The 23773-nt window shown below is 49.7% G+C and overlaps 1 protein-coding gene across 2 annotated transcripts in view; it reads right to left on the reverse strand.

Annotated features, from left to right (window-relative positions):
* HSPA12A (heat shock protein family A (Hsp70) member 12A) overlaps positions 1 to 23773 on the reverse strand; it is a 168513-nt gene that overhangs the window by 57693 nt on the left and 87047 nt on the right. Inside the window, exon 1 of one of the 2 annotated variants that reach the window (XM_068548623.1) lies at positions 9642 to 9837. The exons of the other annotated variant lie outside the window; for it this stretch is intronic. Coding sequence (XP_068404724.1) covers positions 9642 to 9684 — 43 coding nt within the window. The 5' untranslated portion in view covers positions 9685 to 9837. Of the gene's footprint in view, positions 1 to 9641; positions 9838 to 23773 lie in introns of those variants that run through there. 2 annotated transcript variants of the gene reach the window in all.

A 23773-nucleotide genomic window follows, 5' to 3' on the forward strand; every position in this document is an offset into this window, starting at 1 on the left:
GTAATAACAAAAACAGCTAATAATAATAGCTAACATTAATTTAGTGTCTACTTTGTGCTCGGCTCTGTTCTAAGTGCTTTTCTTGTATAAACTCATTTAATCCTCACAAAAACCATATGAAGAAGACTATTACAATCCATATTTTACAGATGAGAAAACTGAGCCTTTAAGAGGTTAAGTAACTCGCTGGGGCCACAGAACAGGTAAACGACACAGCCCACAGCTGAGCCCAGGCAGTCTGGCTCCAGACCCCACATTTAACCATTACATCTCCCAAATCAAACCAACAATGATAATAATCAATTACAGCCATTTACTGAGCCCCCTCTAGGTACCAGCCTCATGCCCAGCCGTGGACATACTGTCTCTCACTTAATAGTCACAACACCCCAGTGGAGCAGGATTATTATTCATCCTTGTTTACAGCAGAAGAAATTGAGGCACAGCAATGTTTCACCCAGATGTTAAACACATCTGAACCTAGAAGCGTCAGAAGCAAAAGCTCGAGTTTAACCATACACCCTCCTGCCTCCTTCATCCCACTTGAGGCCCAGATGGCTGAGAAGAGGACAGAGATAAGTAGCACGACCACATAATTTATCTTCCAAACTGAGATACTCAGAAAGTGAACAGAGTCACTATTAACGCTTTCACTGGGACAAGAGGCATAGAGCAGAACTGTCCCGGCAAACCCAAACACATGGCCACCCTAAAGATAAGGGGACTAAAATCAAGGTGCATACTCTGCAGGTCACAGTTCCCCAGAAGGGGTGCAGTGGAGCAGCTGTCGGCCCCTCCTGACATCTACAGCTGCCAGGTCACGGTCAAGGCTGGAAAGCGAGGGTGGTCCTGGCAGAGCTCAGAGCAGAATCTGCAAAGCTCCAGATCTGGGGCGTCATCACGGCGGGCCGAGTCATTCCGATGGTGGTCTGGGAGCCCATTCAGGGCAGAGGTAGGGCAGCCCTGGAGAGAGCCCAGGTATGCAAAGAGACCTTGAACCCCACTGGTGCCCCAGTCAGAAACCCATCGTGGAGCTCAGAGCCTTGGCAAAGGGCTAAGTGAAAGCCAAGCAGGGTCAGCATCCTGAGACACCAGCTCTCCTCTAAAGACCTGGGCCTGAACAAGACAAGGTTGCCCACTCTCACCACTATTATTCAACATAGTTTTGGAAGTTTTAGCCACAGCAATCAGAGAAGAAAAAGAAATAAGAGGAATCCAAATCAGAAAAGGAAGAAGTAAAACTGTCACTGTTTGCAGATGACATGATACTATACATAGAGAATCCTAAAGATGCTACCAGAAAACTACTAGAGCTAATCAATGAATTTGGAAAAGTAGCAGGATACAAAATCAATGCACAGAAATCCCTTGCATTCCTATACACTAGTGATGAAAAATCTGAAAGAGAAATTAAGAAAACACTCCCATCTACCACTGCAACAAAAAGAATAAAATACCTAGGAATAAACCTACCTAAGGAGACAAAGACCTGTATGCAGAAAACTATAAGACACTGATGAAAGAAATTAAAGATGATACAAACAGATGGAGAGATATACCATGTTCTTGGATTGGAAGAATCAACATTGTGAAAATGACTGTACTACCCAAAGCAATCTACAGATTCAATCCAATCCCTATCAAACTACCAATGGCATTTTTCACAGAATTAGAACAAAAAATTTCACAATTTGCATGGACACACAAAAGACCCCGAATAGCCAAAGCAATCTTGAGAAAGAAAAACGGAGCTGGAGGAATCAGGTTCCTTGACTTCAGACTATACTACAAAGCTACAGTAATCAAGACAGTATGGTACTGGCACAAAAACAGAAATATAGATCAATGGAACAGGATAGAAAGCCCAGAGATAAACTCACGCACATATGGTCACCTTATCTTTGATAAAGGAGGCAAGAATATACAGTGGAGACAGCCTCTTCAATAAGTGGTGCTGGGAAAACTGGACAGCTACATGTAAAAGAATGAAATTAGAACACTCCCTAACACCATACACAAAAATAAACTCAAAATGGATTAAAGACCTAAATGTAAGGCCAGACACTATAAAACTCTTAGAGGAAAACATAGGCAGAACACTCCATGACATAAATCACAGCAAGATCCTTTTTGACCCACCTCCTAGAGAAATGGAAATAAAAACAAAAATAAACAAATGGAACCTAATGAAACTTAAAAGCTTTTGCACAGCAAAGGAAACCTTAAAGAAGACGAAAAGACAACCCTCAGAATGGGAGAAAATATTTGCAAATGAAGCAACTGACAGAGGATTAATCTCCAAAATATACCAGCAGCTCATGCGGCTCAATATCAAAAAAACAAACAACCCAATCCAAAAATGGGCAGAAGAGACCTAAATAGACATTTCTCCAAAGAAGATATATAGATTGCCAACAAACACATGAAAGAATGCTCAACATCACTAATTATTAGAGAAATGCAAATCAAAACTACAATGAGGTATCACCTCACACCAGTCAGAATGGCCATCATCAAAAAATCTACACACAATAAATCCTGGAGAGGGTGTGGAGAAAAGGGAACCCTCCTGCACTGTTGGTGGGAATGTAAATTGATAAAGCCACTATGGAGAACAGTATGGAGGTTCCTTAAAAAACTAAAAATAGAACTACCATACGACCCAGCAATCCCACTACTGGGCATATACCCTGAGAAAACCATAATTCAAAAAGAGTCATGTACCAAAATGTTCATTGCAGCTCTATTTACAATAGCCAGGACATGGAAGCAACCTAATTGTCCATCATTGGATGAATGGATAAAGAAGATGTGGCACATATATACAATGGAATATTACTCAGCCATAAAAAGAAACGAAATTGAGTTATTTGTAGTGAGGCAGATGGACTTAGAGACTGTCATACAGAGTGAAGTAAGTCAGAAAGAGAAAAACAAATACCGTATGCTAACACATATATATATGGAATCTAAAAAAAAAAAATGGTTTTGAAGAACCTATGGGCAGGACAGGAATAAAGATGCAGACATACAGAGTGGACTTCAGGACACAGGGAGGGGGAAGGGTAAGCTGGGACGAAGTGAGAGAGTGGCATGGACATATACACACTACCAAATGTAAAATAGACAGCTAGTGGGAAGCAGCTGCATAGCACAGGGAGATCAGCTCGGTGCTTTGCGTCCACCTAGAGGGGTGGGATAGGGAGGGTGGGAGGGAGACGCAAGAGGGAGGAGATATGGTGATATATGTATATGTATAGCTGATTCACTTTGTTATACAGCAGAAACTAACACACAATCGTAAAGCAATTATACTCCAATAAAGGTGTTAAATAAATAAATAAATAAAATAAAGACCTGGGCCTGCTGGACACGAAGCCGCGGGGCCTAAGGCTCAGGCCCTGTCTGCCCCTTCCCAGCAGTGGGATCTCGTCCAGCCCTTCTTTCCTCTGAGCCTCCCGGACGAAATGCAGCCTCTGATAACTGCCCTATCTCCATTCACAGGATTCATAATAATAAACAATAATAGTGGACAACAGCAAGTATTCACCATGAGCCAGGAAGTGTACTCAGCACTTAGCAGGGGTTATGGGAGTAAATAAAATCCACTCTGGGATGGGTACTAAGGTTATTCCCACTTTACAGATGAGGAAACTGAGGTGGGGGGGAGTAAGTAAATTGCCCAGAATCCCATTGCTGATAAGTAGTGAAGCTAGGATTGGAATCCAAGCTGACTGCCCTTGTAAAATCCCATTGGAACATTCTCTCTTCCCCACCTGGCCAACCCAGAGCAGCACACTCTAGTGCAGGGATCCCCAGAGGGAGGGTCCCATTCCCCCGGTGCGCCAGGGACCAGGCAGTCACATTTCACACTAATTCTCGCCCAATTATAAGACTCACTGATGGGCTTTGCAAATATATCCCCAGGCCCCATTTCCCTGGTGGGTCTAATTCCAGAAAATCTGGGAATGAGAATTTTAATGACCTCCCCCCAGGTGATTCCTAAAGCTTTTCCCTTCCTGTTCAAGCCCCTCTTGAGCCTGTTTCCATGAAAGAGTCTGATGCTCCCATGTCCTTGACCTCCTCTAAAACTCTCTAGTCTCCCTCTGTACCCAGAGCGCAGCCTCAGCACAAAACCTTCTGCAGGCAGCAGGATCTGCCTAAAGTGTACTAACTTCATGTGGGTTCCATGCATTTGGGCTATGGTTACCTTCTGTTTGTGGAAATGATACAGGTTTTCTATTTATGGAAGTGATATAAATAAGACTCTTAAAATAAGTGCATTAAAGAAAAACAGTAGATCAATTTTTAAAATAATACATTATAGTTTGGGTGGTCAGTACAAAAGAGGGGAACCTCAAGTAGCTGAAGACAGACGGAGAAGCAGTTCCCTGAGGATAAGAGGTGCCTGAGGAGGCTTTCCTGACAGCCCTGAGCTCTGTTCTAGCACCATCCCCAAGAGCTAGGTCACGTGGAGGAATGCATTTAATTCCGCTCAGCCTCAGTTTCCCCTTGTGTAAAATCACCCACTTCATGGAGTACTTATGAAGATTTAATGAGATGAGACAGGTGAAGTATTTAACACAGGGCTGGTGCTTAAAACTCCCTGGTGACTCAGACGGTCCAGCACCAGGGAGTGGACCGTGTCTGCAGCTCCCTCCCCTCCACTCCCACGTGCTAAGGTCCCAAGTCTGAAATGCAGACATGTGAAAACTCAGTGACTCTCAAACTTGGCCACTCACCCAAAGAGGTCCTGATATAATAGTTCTGGGATGAGGCCTGGGCACCAGGAATTTTAAAACACTCTCCAAGTGCTTCTAACAGGCAGCCAGGATTAAGAACCACTGTGGTAACTAACCCCAGGGAATGTCCAGTGGCCAAAAAGTGTGGCTCCTGACACCACCCGCTCCAGGACCAGCTCTGGATGACAGCTGTCCTCATTCTTGCTTCCCACCAGTGGACTCTGCAAAGATGGGGAAAGGTGTTCAAAAGCGTTCAAAACAGTTTGCTGCCCATCCATTCTCTCCACTGTTCCCACAACAGACCCAGCAGGCATCATGCACCCCTTTCACGGACCAGGCAAGGAAAGCTTAGGTGGAGCTGACCCGCAGTCTTTGGGCTCCAAAGCCACTTTGCTCCTCCAGCCCTCTGCACCTCTAGTGCACATCTGGACCAAAAGCAGGAGTGGGAGTCATTTGCAATAAACGTAACGCAGCAAGGATCTGCAGAGCCCGCTACGGTGGGGTCAGGGCCGTTTCTGAGCGGTGCTTGCTCTTCTTGGTCGTCTCCTTGGCTCACCCAGCTCTCCTGGCAATGCCCAGACCCGGGTGGGAGGCGATCGCTCCCTGCCACATGCTGCTTATTCATTAAACCCCTGGTTCCTCCCTGCCATTCTAATTATGCGCAGCGATAATAAAGAAGCTTTCTCCCTCACCAAAGAGGCCTATTTATGCGACGAGAGCACTTCGCCCCCACAAGATTGAGTCGTCACTCAAAGCCTTGTTGGAATTAAAGTCGCATCTCTTCAGGGATTGACTGAACCCCACCCACCTCCCCCTCCAGCTTCCACCCACTCCTGGGCATCCGCGTTTCTAGAAGCGCCACTTCCCTGTGGAGTGGGCAGGATGTGGATGCCATTCCCCACTGCTGTGCTCCCTCACAGCTTGCTGACTGAGATTCACTCAACACACAGTAGGACATTTATTGAGCACCTACTATGTGCCTCCCTAAGAGTATGGAAATGAAAGACACAGTCCCTGCCCCTGTTCGGAGAAAAGGGATTGAGAGAAAGAGCACAATCTTTTAGGTTCCATGACCAATTCATACCCCAACTCCAGCATTCATTGGCTGGGTGAATAGATTCATTGGCTGGGCAAAGTTACAAAATTTCTCAAAGGCCTCAACTGCCGCATCAACAAAATGGGGTAATAATAACACCAACCTCCTGGGGCTGTTGGGGGAGTCAGTGGGATATTCCCATAGGAAACTGGAATGAACGCTAGTTGGGATTAGCCATGGTTAGCACCAAAGGCTTTGCCCCACACAGGCAGGATCTCATCCAGATGGAGGAGTCCAGGAAGGCTTCCTGAAAAGTGATACCTGAGCTGAGTTTTGAAGGATGAGCAGGAGTTTGCTAGAGAAAGTGAGGATGTTCCAGATAGGAGGAACTGCATGAGGGCCATAGGAGATGACAGGGCTCTGGGAAACGCAGGAGACGGTGTGGGAAACATGCACAGGCGTGCATCACGGTGACAGGGGACAGAGCTGCAAGGCAGGTGTGGACATGCAAGTGGATCCCATGGCCACAGCCCTAACTAGTGATACCCAGAGCATCACTTCGACTTTTTCTTGGCTCCTTTGGGAGCTGCAACCAGCACCCTTCCACGCCCATCCGGAGTTTGGTGGCCACAGGAAAGTGGGGCAGCCGCACTCTATTAGTCATGCACTCATTCATGCAGACGCTCAACACAACTCCCGGAGGGCCCAGCACATGCTGCGAGACCACCTCCTAACCCTCACTCAGCCCATTTCCAGATGTGCCACGCTGGCCTGGCAGCTTTCTCCTCAGTGAAATAGGGGTAAAAGTGCCCCCTCCTAGAGTCATTCATCCAATAACAAATGTGATCAGGGCTAAGTGAGATAATTCAGTATTCTCAGATTTCAATATAAACTAAGTCCTCAATAAACGTCACAATTTAAAATGTTTATTTTTATTACGATTACCTGCCAGGATGGTAAGAATCCCATCTCCAAAGCCCAAAGCACTGCTTCCAGAGGTACCCCCAACCCAGGCAAAACCCCTGCCTGCTGTGCCTCTCCTTCCCTTCCCCCCACCCTGGAGCAAGCGACCTGGTTTCCAATGCCCACACCTAGCCCTGACTCGGTCACCACAGGAGCTAGTCCAGGCTGAACCACCCCAGCCCCCCAGTTCCCCTCATCCTTCTAGGGCGCCACATGTCAACCAACTCAGGTATTGGTGGGGGCAAGACTGAGGGTCATCTCAGCCTTTTTGGTCCAAAGCTCCAGGGGTTAAAGGGTGGACCTTCTGATTCTATAAAGTAACTAATTTAAATGTTCTATTAACGAAATTTGCAAACACATACAAAGCAAATGGAATAGTAATGAACCGTCAGGTACCCGCCACCCTGCTTCAATGCCTACCAACCTGCCATTCTTGTTTCACAGGCACGTCCCCCACTTGATTTACTGGGAAAAGTTTTATAGCTTTATGGCCATCCCTTCTAGCATACCCCACCACCCGGGGCTCCCACTGCTCCCAAGTCCCAACACACTTTGATGCCTCTGGCACCGAGAGACTCCTGGAAATAATCCCCTGAAGAGCAATCATTTTTATGTCCCTAATAGAATGGTAATCACTGGCCCACAGGGGCTATACAGGATGGTGGTGAAGGGCTGGAGCCCTGGAATCAGATGGCCTAGGTCCAAATCAATACTCACTAGATATGTGACCTTGGATAGGTCATTCAACCTATGTTTAGATTTCCTACCCAGTACAAGGGGAATGCTGGTACCAGGTTTCTTGTGTGGCTTTAAGAAATAAAATAATGCATGTTCATTGCCCAGCACAGAATATGCAGTGAGGAAACCTTAGAAATAGACGTGTTAGGTGGTGGGTGAGCAAGCTCTGCTCCTATGAGATACTATTAATATCTCTCATTTTATAGATGAAGGGATGGAGGCCCGAGAGAAGCAGTGAGCTGCCAGGGACAGCCTGCTCTGTGTCCCAAGTCCATGTGCCTGGAATTGTCACAGCATGCCTTGAACCACAGATCACTGGAAGTGAAGAAACACTCTAGAATAGATAGAGGCAGCAGTGGCAGGTGGCCCAGCACACCCCGCATGTCTCCCCATTCTGGATGGGGAGCTCTCTCAGCCTGAGAAGAGACAACTACACAGCGCCCCTGTGAGTGTGTGTGCAGGGCAGGGGTGCTGAATTCCATTTTTCTAGACAAAGCGGGGGAGGAGGCTGGTACACATCGCTGCTCACTCTTCTGATTTGACAAATCCTATGGCCAACCTTGCACTGGATATAGCCACCCACTATTCTAGCATGAGAAGCAAGAAACTGCTTCACTAACTTAAGCTTTAGCAATCCTTAGCAGTTCTGATGTCCCTCCCTATCATCCTACTTTTTTTTTTTTTTTCCAATTTAAAGGAGAAGGGTGGGGAAAAGATAAATCAATCCAGTTGCTGAGTGATGTTAAGACAAAGACAGCCTCCAGCCCATTGCCCGTGTTTGCCAGCTGAGGAAGGGCAGGGGAGGGGGGCAGATTTGGGATGCTGTATTTAGGCCCCGCCTGGACTCTCCACGTCCCTTCCAGGAATGAGCCTTGTCAGGATCTCCCCCTCCCCCCAGCACTCCCCCACCACTGCAGAGTCGTGTCGGGAGGCACCTCCCAGATCCGCAGGAACAATGGGCTGGGGAGGGGGCAGGTGCGACTCGGAGCTCATCAGTGGGCGAGGGGACGCGGCCACAGACTGCAAGACTGTGAGTACACTTCTCGTGGTGGTTGTGCTGCCACCTGAATCAGTTTCCCCAGCTCCGGTGGGGTCCCCGCAGAGCCGAGCGCTCCTTTCCTGGATGAATTTCCCTTACGCCCTAGGCATTTTAATTTCGTCCTCGCTAGGAGGCTTGCCTTGTCTCTCCGGAGGAAGCCCCCGGGCCACGCTCCCCTCCAGCAGCTGCTACTGCCAAGGCCCTGCAGGTCAGGGATGCGCGGCACCCTCCGTGAGCCCAACTTTCCCCACTTGGGACCCACAATCCTGGCCAGCCTGTCCCCTCTGCTGGCGAAAGCCATGATTTATAGCCCTGGGATCCAAGAGCTGTCCCTCCTCTTCCCCCACTCCCAGGTCCAGTCTCGCTCCTTCCCCTCCCTCCCCCCACTTTCTGAGCCTGAACCACGCTTCCCAAAGAAAGCGGCCCTGGCACATTTGCGAAATGCGAGCGTCTGTCCTCTGCACTGGGCGCCGTCTTCTCCCCGCAAGCCCGGGCAAGAAGGGATAGAGGAGCCCCCGCCGCCTCCCTCTTCCTCAGCCCAGAGAATCCCCGGGGATGGGCGGGGATGGAGAGTGAGATGCAGTTCGGCCCGGAGCTACAGCCGCCACTCCGGGTGCGTCCGTCCGGCCTCGTCGGGGTGAGAGAACAGGTCCAAATCTCTGACTCCCCCCGGTGCCCACCCCCGCCTCGCTGAGTCACGAAAATGAGCCGCTGGGGACACCGGGTCACCCCGAGGCCGACCGTTTAAATGGCCAGCGCGGGCGTCCCCGCATAGCACGCAGGGGACGGACATGGGGGACGGTTCTCACCCAGACGTGCATTGGGCCCCCGCAGGAGGCGACATCCCGCGGCGGGGACAGTGGGGTGTCCGGGCGGGGGCTGCGGTCCTCGCCGCAGTGTCCGCACCCCAGCTGGGAGCGGAGCACGTGACCAGCGCGCCACCCATGGCCCCCTGGACTCCCGGCCCCACCGCGGTTGTGACCCCGGCCCTGCCTGCTAGGGAAGGGTGGAGCGGGGGCGCCTACTTTCCCGCGGCCCGCGAGGGGACTGCGGGGCGCCGAGCGCGCCTCATCCCTCCTCCGCCCGCCCCGCCGCAGCCGCAGGACCCGCACCCTGCGCTCACCTCGGGGCCCAGTGTCGCTGCCGCCGGCCTCCTTGTCCGCCATGGTCGCGCAGCCCCCGCCCGCGAGAGGAGCCTCCGGCGCGGCGCCCGTGCCCGTGCAGGTCCCTGTCCGTGTTCTCGGCGGGCGCTCGGGCCGGGTCTGAGCCGCCGGGTAGCGGGAGCACTGCTCTGACGCGGTCGCCGCCGCAGCTCGGGCTCCTCCCCGTGCTCCTCCAGGGCCCGCCCCGTGCCCCGCGCCCCGCCCCCCGCCCCGCCCAGCCGGCCCGCCTGGGAAGGAAGGCGCGGCGTCCGGCCCAGCGGAGAGCCCCGGGTCCTCCCGCCCGGAGCCGCCGCGCCTAGCCGGGCCCCTCCTCTCCGGGCCTCAACCCTGAGGCGGCCGCACCCCGGGTGGTGGCGCGGCCCGGGCCCGGTGGCTCGCCAGCCGGCCGGAAGCAGGCGCGCACAGGGCGCTCGGGTGGGCGAGCGGCGGGGACTGGATTTCAGGCCCCCTTGGCCCCGCTACGCGCCAGACCTTTGGAACGGCCGGGGGCTGAAGCCCTACAGCAAGCACTGCACACGCACCCCACTCTCCAGAGGACGCCCATTCCAGTTTATTCCTCTCCCCTAGGGTCCCAGAGGAGCGGTCAAGGACCCGCGCAAAGGCGGAACCCGGCGCGGCCAGCGCTCAGGCCGCAGACCGAAGACCTGAGCTGGGGCGGTGCTGTGGGCGCCGACGCGGGCGTCCGCCCCCAGGCCTCCTGCCGGACTCCATGGCAACTCGGGACCTGGGAGGCGCTTGCTGCGGAGGCTGCGTGGAGCCTTGCATATATGGGCTCCCACCCGGGCCCTCCTTACAAGTCTGAGAATAACGACATTAATAATTCAGGGCTTGGGAGGTCAGTGATTCATTCTCCCTGTCCTCTGGCTCCACCACACACGTGCCACGGGCACCTGTTCGGTCCTGGCCAGGTGGCTTCTGAGTCCGCTGTGCAAAGAGGCAACCAGGGCCGTGATAAGATTCTAATGATCACAGTCACTGGATCCTTCCCCTTGTGCCTGACACTATGCTAAGAGCTTAAGAGCCTTATCTCATTTTCTCCGAATAACTTAGAGTTGGGGACCAGAGGTCCCCATTTTGCAGATAAGAAAACTGAGGTTTGAAGGTGTTAAGTGATGATTCCAAGAACACACACAGCAAGTAAGTGCCCAGGCTGGAATCCCCACCTAGGTCAAAACCACCAGCTTTCCCTCTGCCTTGAGATGGGCCACAACTCCAAAAGGGCACTTAGGGGAGGTGTAATCGTGCAGCCCGTTTATGGAAGAGGGGGTGGGCAGAGGGCTACAGGGAGAGCCCAGAGACTGGGGTCTGCTCAGAGGGTAATGGTCTGGGTGATGAGTTAAAAGGATCAACTTGTCGTCTATCTGCCTGCGTTAAAAATCCCAAATGTACAGTCTCTGACTGTGTGTGAGACCACGGGCAAGTTATTTAACCTCTCCAAGCCTTAGTATTTTCATCTGTGAAATGGGTGCAACAGGAGAACCCACTTCCTAAGACTGAAGAGGACTAGATGAGATGATGCGTGTAATATGTTTCACTTGGGGTCTGGTGCATGATCTGCAGTCCAACAAGTATTAGATATTATTAAGTCATAAGCTTTTTAAAAAGTGGACAATGGCCAGTTGGGTGGGGCAGTGGGCAGTAAGGGCATATGGAAGGGGGGCTTCCAGAGTAGAGAACAGTGTCTTCCTACAGAGCAACCTCTCCTTACCAAGGTGGCTTGCTTGCTCAGAGGAAGACCCAAGAGATGGTCTGGAGGCCAAGAGTATGTAGCACCCAAACACAGGCAAGAGGAAGGGTTGAGGCAGCTGTCCAGGTGACAACCTGGATGAGCAGGCTCAGGATGAAGAGTAGAAGGGCCGCCACTGGCCCTGCATCAACCCGAGAGCTGCCTTCCCGGTTCAGCTCATATGTCCCCAGTGCGTGAAGATGGCCGGGCTGAGGCTCCCTGGATTGGAATATGAGAGGGCAGGGACAGTCATCAGCACTCTGTCCACTGAGCTTCAGTGTCACGTGGACACATGCCTAGGCAGTGATGCCAGAAAGAGCTTTCTATTAAACATGGTTCTGATTGAGTCTCTCTTGTGCTCAAAACCATGCTGGGCTTCCCTCATCTATGGGAAAAAGCCCTGACTCTTTAGAGAGACATGCAACATGTTTCACAATACTAGTGAGCCCAACCTTCCTCTTCTGTAGTCTCTTTCCCAAGAAGCCTTTCCTCCACCAGCCTTCCTCGGCCACGGTCACAAGCTGCCTGTATCTCCATGTTTGGCACCCCCTTCACTTCCCTCCTCCACCTGCCCACATCCAGACATCCGTCAAGGCCCCAGTCCAAAGCCGTCAGCAGAAGGAAACCTAGGACACTGCCCCGCACCCCCAGGCTCCCACGGTATTCTACATACTCACACACCTCTCTTTTTGTCCTCCCTCTACACTGTCTGCTGCCCAGGCTGTACTCAGGAGGCTCCACCGTCTATCTGCAGGGAAGCCCACCTCCACACCCAGGGCTGGACTTTCCTCCAGGGCTCCAGACCTACTGAAAGTCTCCCCAGGGTGCTTCCCAAGCCCTTCCCACTCAACCAAAGCCCGGCTCATCCTCTCCTGTCCTCCCTCCTGGGTGCCTGGTCTCAGTAAAGGCAGCACCACCCTCCAGTCGCCAAGCCACACACCTGGGCATCGGTTTTCAATGCTCTCTGCATCCATCCAAGTTTATTCAGTCTCCAAGTCAAGTGTTGCCCAGTTGATCTCTCTGTCCTCACGGCCACCTCCGTGTCCAAGCCCCATCAGCTCTCACTGCCTACGGGTCTGCAGGGCCCCCTCACTGGTCGGACCTCTGGCTCCTGTCCTGCCCCCTCGGTCCATTCTTTGGGAATCCAGTCTGCCCTGCCCACCTCTCCAGCTCCATCTCTCCCCTATGACTTCTTTCAATCCCTCCCGCCCACCCCTGTCTCTCTTATGCTGGGATTTCAAACACCTTAAAATGCATTTGAGGTTTGGACCACTCCTCCCCTCATCGTGCTACCACCAGCAACCTGGAGAACTCAGCATGGATCTCCCCAATCCAGGAAGCCTTCCCTGCACCCCCATTCTGGCCTGGGTGCCCTTCTTCAGTGTCCTCATGGCACCCTGTCCCTCCCCATCAGGGTCCTGACCCCCGGTGTCAAGACCTTGGCCTTGGCAGCCTGTCAGAACCAGCAGGAAGACCACAGCCCTCGCCGTCCTACCACCTGCTATGGAAAGGCCTTGGGCACCATCTGCCCTCTCCCCTGACCCCCAGCTGCGGTGACAGGAGAGCATGTGAGGCAGATGAGCAATGACATGCAGGCCCTGCCGTGGGCAGAGAGCAGACAGTTTTGATTTTCAGGGAGCATGAAAGGCGAGGCACTCTCTGCCTTGGGTTTGCCCTCGTGGCTTTAATAAGCATCACAGTAGTTAAGAATCGCCCTGGTGAGCACATGCTCAGCAAGCCAGGTGCTGGGATGGTCTGCACGCACCATCTCACCGAATTGTCGCGGTGGCCTTGCTGTTTTACAGGAGAGGACGTGGAAGCACACAGAGGTTGAAGCGCCTGCTTGGCTTCCTCAGGCTATTAGTAGCAGAGCTGGGATTCAGGGCCAGGCCCGTCTCTTGTCACTGGACATCAGGAAGGGCTCCCTCCATCCTCCTTTGATGCCCATGGTCTCTTCCCGAACAGCAGCCAGAACCCTTCTGCTGCTACCAGATCCTACATGAACTGGCCTCCTGACGCCTCCTGACTCTCATGCCTTCAGCTCTCCCCTCCCTCAAGCACAGGTCACCCATCTGAGCATGCCAAACTGGCCCCGCCTCAGGGCCGCTGCCCTCGTTGGTCACAGGCCCCAAGAGCGTCACGGGCCTTGCCCCTCCCTTCCTTCGGGCACTGGCACCTTCCCAGACCATTCCATCTAAGGCTGCTGCCCCTCCCCACTAGGAATTAAGCTCCATTGAGTATAGGATCTCGGACTCTGGGGCTCACCTCTCTATCCCAGTGACCAGAACAGTGCCTGGCACATGGCAGGCACTCAATAAATGCTTGATGGTGGATGGACTGACGCAGTCCGTGAAACCAGAACACAACAGGCTTTGCCCAGCAGGAAGGACCAAGCCCGCCATCGGGACGTTACACTGACTCCCGGGGGCTCTCTCAGCCGTTTCAGAGCAAGTCAAGTCCAGATCTGTGGGAGGTCATTCGGCAGCAAGTCTCCTTCAGCTCCCCTCCAGAAACCCCTCCTCGCAGTGCTCCCCGTGGATGTCCCACAGCACCCTCCATATACGATTTCTTCTCCACCCTCGGCCACTGGGGCAGTGAGGATGCCCCACCCCACCAGTACCAATTTCACATCTCAGCTGGACACTTGAGTCCCAAAAAGAGGCCCAGGCCAGAACCAAGTCACCACCTTCTGGTCCCCTCATGCTGGTCACTCCAGCCACATGGGTCTGTCCTCAGGTTCCCAAAAAGCCCATACCTCCACTGGGAGCCCATTCTCCGCTCATTTTGCCAAGTAAACCTCTATCCTCCTCCAGGTCTCAGCTTAGATGGCACTTCTTCCAGGAAGCCCTCCAAGACAGCATGAGGCCCTCCTCTGTCCTCTGCCCCTGACTCCCCAAGCGTTCCTGTCCTAGCACTTATCACAACTCAGGGGTCAGTGTTATTTTTAACCCACTGTATAGATGACAGTACCAAGGCCCACCTAGTTAAGAAGATGCAGAGCTGAGACTAGAACTCTGAGGTGAGCACTTGGGTTGTTCTCGGGTTGTTCCAACTTTAGGCTGCCCATCTCCCCCTCTAGCTGCAGCTCCCCAAGGGTAGGTGGGCCACGGCCACATCTGTAGCTCCCAGACTCTGGCATGGTACCTGAACAGACAGCTAGTTAAATGCTAAAGGCAAGCAGCCTCCTCAGCTTCAGGCCCTCACCTTTCTCATCCTCTCCAGGATCCTCCTCACCCACCCGTCCACAGACATCTCCCACCAACAGCCTCCCTCTTTGTTCTTTGGTCCAAACAAAGACGTACCCTCCCCCCTCCAATATCAATTCATGCAAATGGAAGCCCAAGCCCAGAGGCCCACCCAGCTAACTACTCCACCAGGCAGCCAGGATACCCTGTCACCTGCACCCACCACCCACTGTGAAAAGGGCTCGACACACTGGACAGGTGGGGAGTGGGTGGCCGAGGGCAGTGGCTGAGTCCTCTAGCCCCAGCTCAGACGAAACTGCAGAACATTTGCTGAGGGATCTACCGCTGAGGGCGCTGGTCCTGTGGACTCATCGGGACAGGGGACAGGGGAGGTACAACCGGAGGAAGCAGAGTGGAGAAGAGCATGGGTCAGGGGGTCAGCCGGACCAGAGTCCAAATCTGGACTGAGCCCCTCCCCGCCCCCTTCAGGTGACCTGGGGACACACCTCCCTTGGTCTGTTTCTTCATCTATAAAAGGGGTTGAAAGTCATAGGTAGGATAATTATGGGAGATAATATATGTAAAACACTCAGCATAGGGCCAGGCTATATATGCCACAGTAAATAGGACTTCTTATTGTTTAATTTGTAAATTTGGACCACAAAAATGCCTCCTCCTTGTGTATTATAAATTATAGAATGGATCTAAGCAAAATTTTCTTGGCTGATAAAGACACACAGAAGATACAGGGGTGAGAGGCTTTTTTTTTTTTTTTTTTAATGTTTATCCCCAAAAAAATTATTTTTAAGTTTGAGAAACACTGATACTCATCCAAATCTGAGCTTTTATGTAGGAAGTTTCCAGTAAAAGCTGCTTTGGACTTTATGATATGGCACCAGAATTTTGTCTATAAACTAAATATCATAAAAGTGACTTCTTTATAGCAAGACCAAGATTCAGATGAGCTAAGGCAACATAAAAACGTATGCGGAAAGCCGGGGCATGTGTCAGGTCCTTGACCTCTGACTTTTAGTACTTTTTAAAAATCCAACCTCATAGCCGAATCACGGTGTACAGTTTATACATCCTTTTCCCTTGAATTTCCATCCCATCTGGTGTGAATCAGCCTCTCCATTAACCTTGCAAAACACACACCACATATACAACACGGGCTGCTGCATGACTCTTCCAGTGGAAAAATTCAGGGGCCAGAGAAAATTATTTCTCAAGATATTACAATCACTACGACCTGCAGTGTAAACTTTGGAAATGCCTGCTCAGGTAATGAAGGGGTATCCAAATCTTTTTGGTAAATATTTTAAACAGCAGAAGAAATGTCTGTGGTTACTCTCTCAGCAGCATTCTCAGAACTGCTCAAACCCTGGCCCTGCAAGCTCCTGGTTCATAATAAAATGGAACATTCTGGCAGTCACATCTCAAGGCGGACACTGCAAAGTGAAACAAGGCTCAGAGAAGGAAAATTGAAATGATGTATGGCCAGGGGAGGTCTCGCAAGAGCTGCAACGAAAGATAGACTGTTAGAGCCAAAAGTTTTCGTGTTACAGAGAAAAGCTACTTCTTTCCTCTTCTCTAGCTCACAGCCCAGTGCCCGGCTCACAGTAGGTGCATGATAAATATTTGTTGAAGAAATGAATGAATGGTCAAGTACATCAATAATGGAGTGGAAACTGGGGCGACGCTAAATCTCTTGTTCAAAGTCGCATGATTGGTGACAGAGCTGGGGCCAGACTCCAGCCCGCTGACTCCCAGCTCAGCTCCACCACAAGCGCACCCCACGCGCGTCCCCCTCTGCAAAAGGCCCAGCAGGAGACGGCTCCTTCTGTGACCGATTGGTGATGACTGACTGGGACTCTGGTAGAGGCACTAAGGCCGTTTCCAGCTCTGTGGAAATGAGCCCGGTAGATGACGATATCCATGTCTTGGTGCCTTGACCCCCAGGATCCCTCCTCTCTAGCTTTCTAGAACTCTATAACGGGCAAGGCGCACTCTGCACAATGCCAAGATAAATCTGAGCGGATCCAGCCAGGTCCAGCCACCTGCAGCCTCAAAGCCCAAGAAGAGCCCTTGAAAATGCAAATCTCCCCCTAATCATGGTGCTGCCTGGTCACCCACACTCCTACAGCTGCCTGTCTAGATTGTTCTACCCCATCCCAGGGACATATGCACTAGATGGAGGCAGGCTGGTGTGCCCTCTTGGTCTGCACAGTCATGCGTTTACTTCCTGGTGCCAGACTCATCGTTATACGGTATTTGCCTGGAAAAGAGGCATAGGCAGCAAGGGGCTGAAAGGAAAGGAGATCCGTCTTTAGGTCACCAAGTTCCTCAGCTCAGCCTGGTGGGATCTTATTTCTGGGCCTCGGTTTCCTCACCTGTAAAGTGGGGAGGTTACATTAAGGTGCTTTTAAGTCTTTCCTAAGGGCCCATGAAAAGATGTCCTTCAGTTCTGAAAGCTGTAGACCTTCATTTACTCCTTCTACAGATATTTACTGAGGTTTTACTACGTACCAGGCACTGTTCAAAACAGCCAAAATTTATACTCTTGGCCAGCAAGTCTCTACCTTTATTTGGGGGAAAGGGTGTCACAAACCCTCTTGGGAAACAGAGCTGTGACACTTCTCCCCAGAACCATGCACAGATTTGTACTCACCACCCACCCCACCCCATACAGCTCCAAGGTCTCAGCACCCTGAAGCCCAGCCGAGGACTCTTAGATGTCAGATTAAGAGCCAAACTCCAAAGCCTCTGCTGCTTGGCAATGAAACAAAATGGTGGCTTTCCTGCAGGCGGGGTGGGTGGAGGAGGCCGTGTCATGACTCAGCTTGTGATGGCGAGGGCTCTGGCATCACACAGGCCTGGGTGACCCTGGTCAGGTTATACACCTTCTCACAGGCTCCACCTCTCCCTGTAAAACGTGGATACTGATGGCATCAACCTCACACGGTAGGAAGATCATTGAGGACAGTGCAAGTGGAGCGCTCAGCGTCCGGCCCAGAGCCAGCACCCCCCGGCAGCAGCTGGGCCTGACACGAGCCGAACCACGGCACCAGGCCTGGCCCTTCGACCAGCACCTCCCTCCAGTCCCAAACTCAGATTTGCTCATCCTCACAAATTTGCTCATCCCCTCTATTAGAAAATTCCAGATCCATATGCTTGAGATGGATTTCCAATCTGGACAAAGCTCCGGGCCATGTGGGAATAAAGCACAGGCATCCTGACCTAAGTGAGGAGATGGAGAACTGTGGGGTCTTTGAGGACTTCGTGGATTCAGGAAAAAGAAACAGCCTGTGGCTATAAGCTCTCTTAAGTCCTGTCTTCTTCTCCACACCTCCCTTTGGTGTTTACTTTCCCTTGGCCTTTTTCCTCATTAACAAATGAGTGATGAGCGTCCCACCTCTGCACGGCCACCATCATCATGCCGGCACAGACCACCTCTTTCATCTCTTATCAGCTTCAGTTCCCTGAGCCCTCCAGCCACTACTCTCGTGTCCTCTTCAGTCCAGCTTCTGAAGCCGCCTGAGGGATGGCTGGAACGTTTACAGAGATCCACTTTTCCTCTGGCCATAACCCCTCCGAAGACTTCCCACTGGAATTAGGATCAAACCTGTACCTGTTTCCCAGGCCTATGAGGCCCTGGAGATGTAGCCGCGTCCACCCTACCAGCCTTATCCCGGTCACACCCCTGTTCCCTTCTCTGACTCCTGGCCCTCTGCTAGCCCATATGACATATTTGCAACAATTAGAACAAGGGGCCCCTTTCTTAAGACACTTCACTTCCAACTGCTGGAAAACCAGCCTAATATGCTTAGTTGAAATAACATACTCGTTCCATGTGCCAGAAAATGGAAGTAAAAAAATATGCAGACCCACAACGTCTAGGATGCCTCCCAGGGTTGATCAGTTCACAACCTGCCCATACTTCTATGGTCCTTTAGCAGGCCCAGCTCTTCCTGCCTCACCCTCTGCTGACCTCTGCCCCCACCTCCACCCCTGCTTTATATCTTCTGACTGGCTCACCTTAAAGGTCAGCTCCTCGGAGAAGCCCTCCCTGGCCTCACCTGCTGTTCCCTGTCTTATCATGCCACCCCATTTCTCCATGGCACACACATACTTTAAAGTCATTTTGCTTATTTGTTTATTGTGAGCCTCCCCCACTAGGCTATAATCTCCATGTGGGCTGTAGTAATAGTGAACATTTATTAAGCACTTGCTGTGTGCTAGACACTGCTGGACACTTTACTTCTATTGCCCCATTCAAACTTCACCGCAATGCGGAAGAGGAAACTATATTATTATTGTCCCCATTTTACAGACAAGGAAACTGAGGCCCACCATGGATACCCAGGGAGTAAGCAGCAGAGTCAGAATATGCACCTGGGCAGGCTGAGCTCAGTAGAGTGCCTGGGTCTATCCTGCATCCCATGGAGAGTTGTGCAGGACTGTGTCCCCACACCTAGCCTGGCACCTGGCACCTAGCAGGGCCTCAAGAAACATGTTGAATGAATGAACAAATCATCGAATCTGGAAGGCAGAATTATAGTTTAAAAAGCACCCTCACATCTCACTTGAATCATAAAGCACTCGCAGGGAGGCGTCACTATTCTCAAAATTTTTAGGATGAAAAAATGGAAGGCCTGGTGAGATCATGAGTAACCTTGGCTGAGATCATAATTCTAAGGGGCTGCTTTAAGCCATTCGTTTATTTTTGTGTTTTATTTTAAAATTGCATGTATAGTTTGCACTGTATTCAGTAATATACCTGCATTTGTTTTCTAAACAAAACTAACATCTCAAATTTATATTACTTGTTTTTAAAATGTCTTATTGCGGAAAAGTTCAAGCATCAACACAAGTAGAGAGAATGATATAATGAACCCCCAGGTACCTATCACCCAAATTACTTAATTTTTAAAAACTAACTCTCCCAGGAAGAATTCACAGTAGCTGTCATTTACACGTTTTGCGTAAATATGCTCATTTAATGCTCACAGCCCTTCCTCTAAGAAGTACAAATTAGTATCAGTGTATATTTACAGATGGGGACATTAAGGGTAGGGAGGTCAAGTCAATTGCTGGAAGTCTTGGAGCTAGAAGAGGCAGAGCCAGGAGTCACCCAGAGCCGGCCAGCTACTTGGCAGTAAAGTACATGCTCTTAAACAAGTCAAGTCAAGGAAATGGGTCCATGCCCTCTTCCTTTTATACCTAAAGTTTGCATTAAAGTCGCACCATTTCCAAAAGCATCCCACTCCCAATCAGCTAAGACACCTGGCCATCCATTCATCCTCTCTTGCCTTCTTTCCCATTCATTCTCCAGTTCCATCAGACACGTGCCAGACCCCTCACTGTGCTGAGACACAAAGTCTAGCCAGACATGGACCTAGCCCTCTAGGAGCTCCTAGTCTCAGTGGAAAGGAGAGAAACAGACAGGCATAACCAAAATTCAAGCAGACCCTGACCAGTATCCAGGCATGCAAAATTTATAAGATACATGGTTTGGGCCTCACCCACCCTCTCTCTCCTCCATCAGGAAGCAAGGCCCTGCAGGGCAGGGGGCAGGGAGCAGAGTGGTTAAGGCATGTGGATTTGGGAGTTGGATTATACTTGGGTTTGAATTCCAGCTCCATCCTTTCCTAGCTGTGTGGCCTTGGGTAAGTCATCCATTCTCTCTGAATAACTTGTGAAAGAGGACTGATAAAACCACATATTCTAGAGCCACTGGAGCATTACATTAGATAATACTTAACCCAGTTTCTTCAACAAAGGAAGCTTTCCATCAACGTTGGCTGTTACAATTGGCTGTTACTCACAACCAGTTCCCAGTAATGAGTGAGGCAGCTTTGTAAAAGAGTGTACACTTTTCCCAGTAGGATGCTTTTCTTAATCGCCCTCTCCTCAGAAACTCTGTAAATTTGGAAAATAAAATAAAATAACTTCTTAGCCTTCCTACTCAGCTGTCCAAGGTTTTCGGCCACTTGTGAGAAGAACAATCTGGTGGTCAGTGGAGCAAGGACAAAGATGCCCTGATGTTTCCCAGCCCCGTGCTGGCACACACCCATTATTCTACAAGCAAACCTATGGCCAGCAGGAGCCAAAGATCAGGCTCAGGCCATCCTGGGTCCCATCCAGCCTCTCGCCAGGACTTCCTCCCAGGTTGCTAAGGGCCAAGAGGATCCCAGAAGGACACCAGGGATCCTGGGACACACAGAAGGCACTTTGCCAACAGAGGTTATCACTATGTCGTAGTGGGACAAGCACCAGACCTGGCCTCAGGACCCCTGGCTCCAAGAGCCAGGTGCTGTACATATTTGCTGTGTGGTTTTGGGCAGGTCACCAAGCCCTCTGATGCCCAGTCTCCCCATCTGTACAACACAGATAAAAATCACACTTATTGCTCATGCCTCATCATGCCTGTCACAGACCTGCAGTGGAATCCCAGCTTTGCCACTTTTGTGATCTTAGTTACTCTAAGCCTTACTTTTGTCATCTGTGAAATGGTAATAATGATTGCCCCCACCTTCCAGTGCTGTTGAGAAGATTAAATGAGGCAATGTGTGTAGGGTGCTTGGCCCAGGGGCTGGCACACAGTAAGTGTTTGGTGATGGAGAATGGACGCTCCATGGTAAAGAATGACCACAACACCGAGTTTCCTCTTCATCATCATCAGTTCCCTCTGTGTTTGCTTATTTTATGCTGGACGCCAAGCCAAGCACTTGACTTGAGGTATTTCATTTCGCCTTCACAATAGAGCAGGCCCCATGCACAGGACTGGAGCAGCTCTCTTGGGCAACACAGTGGGTCCACAAGCCAGGCTCTCCCTGCCCCAACCCGGCATGGGTCTGCTACATGCAATTCAGGCACCAATGGCTACACAGCCAGGTAACGGACCTAAAACTGTCCCCCCAAAGGCCCTCCCAAGCTGGCAGGAGAAGGGGGGCAGAGAAGGAAGTAGACTTCTGCAATAACGAGTCTGCCCCTAGACAGTCTTCACCTGTAAAATGAGGAGAAAATGCACTGTCTTGAAACCCTGGCTCTCCATGAGGATTGAAAGTGCTACGGTCTGAGTAAAGGTAAGAGGGTATTATTTATTTTACCCTCCAAAAGGTTTGTCGTTCTAAGAGGGAAGGTTATAGCAATACAATCCTACCGCAAGAAACAAGAAAAGTCTCAAATAAACAACCTAACCTTACACCTAAAGCAGTTAGAGAAAGAAGCACAAAAAAAAAACCCAAAGTTACCGGAAGGAAAGAAATTATAAAGATCATATCAGAAATAAATGAAAAAGAAAGGAAGGAAATGATAGCAAAGATTAATAAAAATAAAACTGGTTCTTTGAGAAGATAAACAAAATTGATAACCCATTAGCCAGACTCATCAGGAAAAAAAGGGAGAAGACTCAAATCAACAGAATTAGACATGAAAAAGGAGAAGTAACAACTGACACTGCAGAAATACAAAGGATCATGAGAGATTACTACAAGCAACTGTATGCCAATAAAATGGACAAACTGGAAGAAATGGACAAATTCTTAGAAAAGTACAACCTTCCAAGACTGAACCAGGAAGAGATAGAAAATATGAACAGACCAATCACAAGCACTGAAATTGAAACTGTGATTTAAAATCTTCCAACAAACAAAAGCCCAGGACCAGATGGCTTCACAGGCGAATTCTATCAAACATTTAGAGAAGAGCTAACACATACCCTTCTCAAACTCTTCCAAAATATAGCAGAGGGAGGAACACTCCCAAACTCATTCTACGAGGCCACCATGACCCTGATACCAAAACCAGACAAAGATGTCACAAAAAAGGAAAATTACAGGCCAATATCACTGATGAATATAGATGCAAAAATCCTCAACAAAATACTAGCAAACAGAACCCAACAACACATTAAAAGGATCATACACCATGATCAACTGGGGTTTATCCCAGGAATGCAAGGATTCTTCAATATATGCAAATCAATCAATGTGATACATCATATTGACAAATTGAAGGATAGAAACCTTATGATAATCTCAACAGATGCAGAAAAAGCTTTTGACAAAATTCAACACCCATTTATGATAAAAAACCCTCCAGAAAGTGGGCATAGAGGGAACCTACCTCAATATAATAAACGCCATATATGACAAACCCACAGCCGGCATCATTCTCAATGGTGAAAAACTGAAAGCATTTCCTCTAAGATCAGGAACGAGACAAGGGTGCCCACTCTCACCACTATTTTCAACACAGTTTTGGAAGTTTTAGCCATGGCAATCAGAGAAGGAAAAGAAATACAAATTGGAAAAGAAGAAGTTAAACTGTCACTGTTTGCAGATGACATGACACTGTACATAGAAAATCCTAAAGATGCCACCAGAAAACTACTAGAGCTAATCAATGAATTTGGTAAAGTAGCAGGATACAAAATTACTGCACAGAAGTCTCTTGCATTCCTATACACTAACAACAAAAAATCAGAAAGAGAAATTAAGGAAACACTCCCATTTTCCATTGCAACAAAAAGAATAAAATACCTAGGAATAAACCTACCTAAGAAGTCAAAAGACCTGTATGCAGAAAACTATAAGACACTGATGAAAGAAATCAAAGATAATACAAACAGATGGAGAGACATACCATGTTCTTGGATGGGAAGAAGCAACATTGTGAAATTGACTATACTATCCAAAGCAATCTACAGATTCAATGCAATCCCTATCAAATTACCAATGGCATTTTTCACAGAACTAGAACAAAAAATTTTACAATTTGTATGGAAACACAAAAGACCCCAAATAGCCAAAGCAATCTTGAGAAAGAAAAACGGAGCTGGAGGAATCAGGGTCCTGGACTTCAGACTATACTACAAAACTACAGTAATCAAGACAGTATGGTACTGGCACAAAAACAGAAATATAGATCAATGGAACAGGATAGAAAGCCCAGAGATAAACCCATGCACATATGGTCACCTTATATTTGACAAAGGAGGCAAGAATATACAATGGAGAGAAGACAGCCTCTTCAATAAGTGGTGCTGGGAAAACTGGACAGCTACATGTAAAAGAATGAAATTAAAACACTCCTTAACACCATACACAAAAATAAACTCTAAATGGATTAAAGACCTAAATGTAAGGCCAGACACTATAAAACTCTTAGAGAAAAACTT

This window comes from Eschrichtius robustus, chromosome 7 (assembly GCF_028021215.1).
Source record: "Eschrichtius robustus isolate mEscRob2 chromosome 7, mEscRob2.pri, whole genome shotgun sequence".
Classification (NCBI taxonomy): domain Eukaryota; kingdom Metazoa; phylum Chordata; class Mammalia; order Artiodactyla; family Eschrichtiidae; genus Eschrichtius; species Eschrichtius robustus.